This window comes from Mytilus galloprovincialis, chromosome 13 (assembly GCF_965363235.1).
Source record: "Mytilus galloprovincialis chromosome 13, xbMytGall1.hap1.1, whole genome shotgun sequence".
NCBI lineage: Eukaryota > Metazoa > Mollusca > Bivalvia > Mytilida > Mytilidae > Mytilus > Mytilus galloprovincialis.
The window spans coordinates 292,099-301,256 of record NC_134850.1 but is presented as its reverse complement, the minus strand read 5'-3'; the positions used below and the strand labels follow the sequence as shown (position 1 = coordinate 301,256).

Below are 9,158 nucleotides of genomic sequence, written 5' to 3'. Positions count from 1 at the left end.
CAAATAAACTATGTCGTTAGTTTTCTCGTTTGAATTGTTTATACATTTGTTGGCATTTTATAGCTGACTATGCAGTGTGGGCTTTGTTCATTGTTGAAGGCCGTACGGTGACCTATAGTTGTTAATTTCTGTGTCATTTGGTCTCTTGTGGAGAGTTGTCTTATTGGCAATCATATCCCATCTTTTTTCATATATAATTTTTTATATCTTAACTTTTTTTCATTTGCTTTGTATATTTAAACAGACTAGCATCACATCAAAATAATATAATAATACCCCAATCCCCCCAAAAAATTAAACCAAATACTACCGTGAAGTTTCTTGAATAATGCATTAGCTGAAGGTATTCTGTGAGAATTGTGGATGATGGCCCAAACTGATGTGAAAGCCCCATGTGCTAATATGAAGTTGTAAATTTAAATCTTTGCCAATAAATATATATCTAGATAATCCGCATTACATTAATTATTAGAGCAAAATTAATTCTCGAGTCTTTAAAATTTCTTTGGATTTAAATTTAAAGTTTCAAAAATAGATCTATATATGACTAGAAGAACAATACACAGTGACATACTAGTTTGTGAAATACAGTTTTATATATGATGAAATTGTCATACATTTTAACACTCCTATGTCTACCATCAATATTCACAGATCCAACAGGATGCACTTACAACACAGACACATTACTTTACACGTGTAATGCCAGACTTTGGGCACTTCCGTTAGTGTTTTCCTCCTTCACTAACCAACCACAGAGACTGTTGTTGAAAGACGTTGATGGAGAACTTCCGGCGTCTGCCCCTAACGGTCCAACATTTATAGGATTTAGTGCTGTTGACACTTCATTATTTGACACCAGATTTCCAGCTTCATTCCACATCATGTGCTATGCGAACACAAGTCTGATCATATTTAAGGACACATTTCAAGACTTAGGATTTATTGACGAGGTCATTATTCAAGACTGCAATATTTTATCACTTCCGGTGCAAGTATTTTCGTATTTTGGTGAGGTTAACTCGTTTATCATACAAGGAGGGTCAATAAACAATATGGTGGCAGATAGCTTTAATGGACTTGATATTAAACCAATGCCAGCTTCTCTGACGCCAAAAGGAGAACTCGTATTACAAAATACACAGGTTATATCTCAAAGTTTTCCGTTTGGAGTTTTCTATAATATATACAATGTAACAACTATGGTACTCGACAACATCGACATAACGTCAGTTACCAAAGACACGTTTTATGCTAACCCATACTTGACAAATTTAACAATCAGTAACAACAATTTAGCGAGTCTTCCAAGTCAACTGTTTGCATCATCGCATTCATTGGAGTTCCTGTCTTTTTGGGGTTTGCCCTGGATTTGTACTTGTAGCGATCTCTGGATTGTCCCTTACGTCATCAACAACAATATAACCCTGAACGGAGACTTTATATGCTCATCACCCGTAGCTCAATCTAGTAAGTATTATTATCGGCCAAGTATAAAAACCGTGATATACTGATATATGATAGGGAATAGCAATGTCGAGATACGTGGCCAAAACCAACGGTAGACGATAGCTGATACTATGATTGTAAGCACTACCCGTTACTAGGAACTATATGTTTACATTCAGTCTGGCACTCCGTCTGTCGGTCTGTCATAATTTTTGCACTGATATCAACGGTACAATGAGACAAATCACGGGTATTCTTCTGGGTGAGTGGTATCTGTAGAAGTTTGCAGGAAACTAATATTTGTACTTTTGTAGATAGTTGTCTCATCAAGCTTTTCCCCGACAAATTTTCCGTATGCAAAGTGACCTCAGTGTGACCCATCTCGTAAAAATCCGGTGATCGCAATACGCATGAATGTCCTTAAAATAAACTATAATCTGACTGTTCATGTTAAACACGATCTCAATATCCATGCTTTTTTGTTGATTGTTGACAAACAGGTGACAATCGTTAACTTTCGGCTTCAAAACAGTAACTTCAATTAAAAACCAATTTTCCAGAGAACAATTGAAGGTCTTTTCACCTCGATAATAAGAATGAAATTCAAAAAACGATGTTATAAAATGTCACTCCTTGTTGATGTTATTTGGTTCTTTAAATTGATATAAAAAATAAGACTAATAGGTATATGCAGAAGACTTGAAATAATTTTAAGCAGAGGTCAAAATCTAGAATGTCAAATTGACCTTTGTCATTGACCTCAACTTCAAGGTCATAGGTCAGTGATCTCAAATCAAAAGACCCCAGGTCAATCATTTGTTTGGTTGTGGAGAAATACTTATTTCAAATACATAAGGGGAGAAAACTCCTATAAGGGGTAACCAAAACACTTTGACTAAAATATGTTGAAGTTGCGCCTTATTGTAAACAGTTATTTGGCAAACACATCATATCATTTACTGTCACAGTTTCTGTGGTATAACGATAACAAGCAAAATTCAAAATTTAGAACATGACCTTGACCTTTAACCTTGATCTCAATTTCCTTCAAATGGACCAAGGACTTCATATCAAAAGACTGTAGGCCTCTACGACTTATAACGTATGAATTGATCCAACAAATCGCCTATCTTAAATTTTCAAAGGGAAATAACTCCCATAAGATGTCTTCCGATCACTAAAGTCAAAATAAACCAAATCATTTTCAAGAGTAGACAAACAATTTGGTGAAAACAGTTTGCTAAAATCTTTTACGGTTTTAGAGATATAGCGATAACAAGAAAAAGGGGACGCGGGGAGATAACTCCTATAAGAATAAGTGTTCGGTCACACAGGGTGAGTTTTGAAACCTCCATTACTGTACAACATCATTGGCCAAAAAATCCATTCGACATGTTGTAAGACAAAAAAGCATCTTAGACGGCAGAAGAAAAAAAAAAAAAAAAAAATTAAAAACCAATTCTTCAGAGAACAATTGAAGGTCTTTCCACCTCGATAATTAGAATGAAATTTAAAAAAAGATGTTAGAAAGGGTCACTCCTTGTTGATGTAATTTGGTACCTCAACTGATATAGAAAAATAAGATTGATAGGTATATGCAGAAGACTTAATTTAAAGCAAATGTCAAAATCTAGAACGTCAAGTTGACCTTTGACCTTGACCTCAATTTCAAGGTCATAGGTCAGTGATCTCAAATCAAAAGACCCCAGATCAATCACTTGTATGATTGTAGAGAAATATCGATTTCAAATACAAAAGGGGAGAAAACACCTAAAAGGGTTGACCAAAACACTTCGACTTAAATGGGTTGAAGTTGCCCCTTGTTGTAAACAGTATTTGGCAAACACATCGTATTATTAACTGTTACAGTTTCTTTTGAATAACGATAACAAGCAAAATTCAAAATTTATAACATGACCTTGACCTTTGACCTTGACCTCAATTTCAAGGTCATGGGTCAGTGAACTCAAATAGGAAGGTCCGAGGTCAATCACTTGTATGGTTGTGGAGAAATAATGATTTCAAATACAAAAGGGGAGAAAACTCCTATAAGGGTTAACCAAAACCCTTCGACTGAATAAGTTGAAGTTGTGCCTTATTGTAAACAGTGATTTTGCAAACATATCATACCAATAACTGTTACAGTTTCTTTTGAATAACGATAACAAGCAAAATTCAAAATTTATTACATGACCTTGACCTTTGACCTTGACCTCAATTTACTCTATTTGGACCAAGGACTTCATATCAAAAGACTGTAGGCCTCTACAACTTATACTGTATGAATTAACCCAACATATAGTTTATTTTAAATTTTCAAAGGGAAATAACTCCCATAAGATGTCTTCTGATCACCTCAGTCAAAATAAAACATTTTTAGAGATATAGCGATAACAAGAAAAAGGGGACGCGGGGAGATAACTCCTATAAGAATAAGTGTTCGGTCACACAGGGTGAGTTTTGAAACCTCCATTACTGAACAACATCATTGGGCCAAACATCCATTCGATATGTTGTAAAACAAAAAAGCATCTGAGACGGCAGAAGAAAAAAAAAAAAAAAAAAAAAAAAAAAATAATCAGAAGAAAAACAATAGGTCTTTCCACGAAAAGTGGAAAGACCTAATAATCAGAAAAAAAACAAAAGGTCTTTCCACGAAAAGTGGAAAGACCTAATTACCTGCCATATTTTCACAACAACACGGACCGATCGAAAAAAAATTGACGATTATACGAAATTTATGCGACAAAAATGATAAAATCGTGCACAGAAGACTAAGTTTATGATATTTATATGCATTGGTTCAAGAATTGGAATACCATTATTTTTCACCGGTCACTCGTTTCATATGACTTCAGTAATAAGATTTTGTTTGTATATTTTAGATACAAAAGTGACGTCATATTATGCAGCCAATTGTTTGAATTATGATGTATGTCGAGGAGAAGCAGGTTTGTATCGTTTGATCTACTATGTCAGTCTATGGAAGAAGCGAATTGATAAAAACTTTTCTTATATCACATAGCGATATTGTCTAATATCAATTGTAAATATGCAGACATTCCATGCGGAAAATGTTGTTTTCGGCAACGAAAAATTAAGAAAATACTAACTTTAAAATTTATTGTTCAAATATAAACAACAATTGAGTATAAATATACATTCAGAAGTTAGTTAAAAGCAAACGTTAATGTCCGTGTAAAATTTGAAGTGCTGTGTTTTTCTTATATACATAAACATACAAATGCTATTAGTTCTAATATCAATGCGATACTTTTAAAATATCATAGCGGTGTTTTTGTTATATCAATATTAGTACTTATTAGTATTAATATTTGACTGCTGTACCCATATTTTGTCAATTTTACCTATTATGTCTGTTTTGTTCACGCATCGTTATAAATATGACAAAATTTGATGAGACTGTCATACATGTAAGATGTTTAGCGCTATAAAAACAGGTTCAATCCATCATTTTCAAAATTTGAAAATGCCAGTACCGATGGGGTGTAATAAACAATGTCGTAATCAAATAGCTAAGTAACAAAATTATTGTTCACAAAAAAAGTCATGTATAACATTTAGCAAATTTTATAATGAACGCAACGAAATAATATATATCTGATATGCTCACAACGCACGCATGGAATATATAAAAAAGAAGATGTGGTATGATTCCCAATGAGACAACTATCCACAAAAGACCAAAATGACACAGACATTAACAACTATAGGTCACCGTACAGCCTTCAACAATGAGCAAAGCCCATACCGCATAGTCAGCTATAAAAGGCCCCGATAAGACAATGCAAAACAATTCAAACGAGAAAACTAACGGCCTTATTTATGTAACAAAAAATGAACGAAAAACAAATATGTAACACATAAACAAACGACAACCACTGAATTACAGGCTCCTGACTTGGGACAGGCACATACATAAATAATGTGGCGGGGTTAAACATGTTAGCGGGATCCCAACCCTCCCCCTTACCTTGGACAGTGGTATAACAGTACAACATAAGAACGAACTATAAAAATCGGTTGCAAAAAGGCTTAACTCATCAGATGGACAAAAGTACAAGTGGACGTGGCCCGGTACTTATACATCCCGACACAAAAAGACACAATGAACAGATCTGAGAGTACTCGCAGTTATCTGGCAGCTAGTTCAAAGCCACTAACAACTAATAAAAAAATCATGCATCTAAGACTTAACTTTAGAAGACTTTCTTTATTGATAACAATGAAACTAACTTGTGACAAAGATGAATCATACTGTCCTCGTTCAGATTGATTCGACAAAATCCGACCTGTACTTTTGATGCTCCTTTTTTTATACAAATTGGACCGTTGGTTTTCTTGTTTGAATGGTTTAACACTAGTAATTTTTTGGTTCTTGTATAGCGTGGTGTTCGCTGTGAGCCAAGGCTCCGTGTGTAAGGCCCTACTATGATCTATAATGGTTTACTTGAAACAAATTATTACTTGTCTCATTAGAACTCATGCACCATCTTCTTATATCTATAAATCTTTAAAATTTCCCCTTATAAATAACTGCTTTCCAGTCCTCGAAAAAACGTCATTTTGGGTGCTGAATTTTTTATAAAGTGCAATATGAACTAGCACACTTTAACTTTAACGGTAACGACAGTTATGTTGGTACAAGGACGATTATGTCAATAAAAATACCAAATAAACAGCAATGAACGATCTAAATTTATAAATATAGAAAAGATATATACACATTTCTAACGTCAACAGACATTTACATCTTATTTATTTGTTTTCTATTCATTATTTTTTGTACATTTTAATTTGTTTGGAATATTTATTTTACCATTTGAATATTCATTGTAATTTGGAGCTGGATTGGATTGTTTGAATGAATGTTTTTTTTAAGTAGGTTAATGATATTTTTTGTCTATATCGATATTACCCATGTGGATAGTCTATATCAGTTTGACCTCAAGGGCGTATCAGCCGTTTTCAAAAGTGGGGTTCCAAACCCAGGATAAAGGGGTCGGGGTGTCCAACCGAATGTCCACATTTAAATACATTGATCGGCCAAAATAAAGGGAATTTCCGAACCCCGGAACCCCCCACCCCCTGGATCCGCCACTGGACCTATAATAAAATCTAATAGGTCAGTAGACTATTTACAACCGCATTTAAATTCCGTCATTGCATCATCAATTCAAATAGAATTAGTCGGTTAAACCATATATGATTGAAAACAATAGACTAAACAAGTTAACGACACTTTCAACTATCAATAGGGTCAAGCAACCTTTTCGAAACGATAAGTTCATGTAAGCGTTAATTTTGTTACAGATACGAAATTTTAGTGATACATTAAACATCCTCAAACATTAAGCCGGTCATGAACTACGTTTGTGAAATGTGAATTAGGTTTGCGGTTTTCTTGACATCATGCATTGTGACGTGACATCGTATTCATTTTATATTAGAAAACAATAGCAGTTATATTAGAAAAGTATCGCATTCATAAATTTTTGATATTAAAAACACATCGCTATGATATAAGACAAACATCGCATTGATATAATAAAATATAGTAGTATATTTGACTTAGAGTTGATTTTGTCTTATCAAACAATTGAATTCCACTGAATTTGCTACATGATATTTATTGAATGTGTACATCTACAAATGATAAATCATGCATTTATGTTTCATTCATTCAACAATTCAATTTTCTCGTTTAAATACACCTTGCTTGTTATTACATAAAATAATTCATGGATATTATACAGCAGACGTATGTCGTTTTAAATGTCACCCTGTTTTAAGAAAAGAGTCATTACTTTATACCGAGAAATCTGCCTTTCTTCGTACAAAGGCTAACATTCGTCTGAAATTTCCCACAATGCAACTCGTTCAGATAAGACAATATTGCTCGTTGGTATAAGAAAAGTTTATATCGATTCGCTTCTTCCATAGACTGTTTGTTAAAGTACCGTTTCCAAACTGTGATGCTTAAAACAAACAACCGTATTCTAAACACGTTGAAAGTTGTTATCATTTGTTGTTAAACAGAAATGTATGACTTTAATTGATTATCATAAAGATGCAGTTAACGTCATAAAAAACCAAAACGGCACAAAACAATGACGAGACAGCAAGAAAATAATAAAGTAGAAGGATGATTGATTTAATGTTATATGCTAAATGGTCAACGACAAATATTTCATGTATTCTTTTGAATTTTAGTTTCTTGTGTACAATTTGGAGTTCAGTATGGCGTTCATTATCACTGAACTAGTATATATATTCGTTTAGGGCCAGCTGAAGGTCGCTTCCGCGTGCGGGAATTTCTCGCTGCATTGAAGACCTGTTTGTGACCTTCTGCTGTTGTCTGTTGTCTTTGACACATTCCCCATTTCCCATTCTCAACTTTATAGAACTTAGCAATGAATCCATTTTGGATGTTTTGAATGATGACTTGACCGGGATGGAGGGTAAAGCTAAATGCACAGCCATACATGACATCCCCCCCCCCCATTAGTATAGGAAATGGGAGAGTTAATACTCTACAATTTGGGTAGAAAGCTTATCATAGCATGCTGTAATTTCCCTCGTTGCATGTTGTACAATTTAACGAGTGAACAATCATTAGATGCGTTATAATTACTACATGTTAATAACAGATTTTAAGTTGATTACTACATATCTCATTTTAAGATTGAGTTCGAGGTTCAATTCCTGATTTATTGACCTGTGTGTACGCTCAATATTTTCTAGACATTTATCCTTTTCAGGTTTTGTCTCGTCTGACACGTGTATAAAGGCAGTTGACATGGTAACGTACATATTGGCTGTACCAATAATAACTTTGACTGTTATCAGTTTAGTATGTATCCTCCAGTTATTATTGTATGTAAAGAGAAATGAGCAATACATTCGTCAAATGATAGAAGTTCCAAATATTGATACACGAGAAGATAAGTTTGCAAAAGCATTAGCGGCGAAAATAGCAAAAAATGAAGAAACTACAGAAAACCGAAGCTTTTCTCATAATTGGTTAGGTGCCAAACGGAAGCTTATGATAGCAAGAGCCTTGTCAAAAACGATTACAGCTAACCAAATAAATAATCCTTTACCTGAGAATACAAAGCAATGGACTAACCAATCAAACAACCCGCTACATGAGGATACAAAACAAGAAGTTTATAGTGATAATGAATCGGATCTAGAAGATTATGAGGAAGACTATGAATTACAGGATCTATCAACTTTACGAGGAGAAAGACTAACAAAAGCTCTGGAAGAAAAGATATTACGAGATTTAGAAAATATTCCTGTTGTTTCAGGTATATGGGTTGCTGCTCCAAGGGGAGGTAAATCTGGACTTGAGTTTTAAGATCGTACACAAAAACAAAATCTATAAACATTATGAATGTTTCAAATAAAAAAAAGTGATTACCTTCTTGGATTTATTGATACTTATAAAATATATGTAAATCTTCATTGTAAACTAATTATAAATAAACTACTTCAAAATATAATTTTCTTATCGTTAACCTTTGGAAATTATAAAAAAAAAGGTAAAGTTGATTTTTAGAACTTTTGTTTATTTATGATATCAAAACATACCAAAGGCATATTTAAACTCATCTAAGGGAGTCAAAAACAAACTGATAACGATATATGGAGAAAAATATAATATCACAACAGTCACTGTACAC

The 9,158-nt window shown here is 33.7% G+C and overlaps 1 protein-coding gene across 1 annotated transcript; it reads left to right on the top strand.

Annotated features, from left to right (window-relative positions):
* The first annotated feature begins 556 nt into the window (after positions 1-556).
* LOC143056675 (uncharacterized) lies at positions 557-8,953 on the top strand. Its single transcript, XM_076229831.1, has 3 exons — positions 557-1,470; positions 4,335-4,400; positions 8,232-8,953. Exons 1-3 carry the CDS (start codon positions 600-602, stop codon positions 8,831-8,833), a joined length of 1,539 nt encoding a protein of 512 aa, XP_076085946.1. The 5' UTR covers positions 557-599; the 3' UTR covers positions 8,834-8,953.
* The last annotated feature ends 205 nt before the right edge of the window (positions 8,954-9,158 follow it).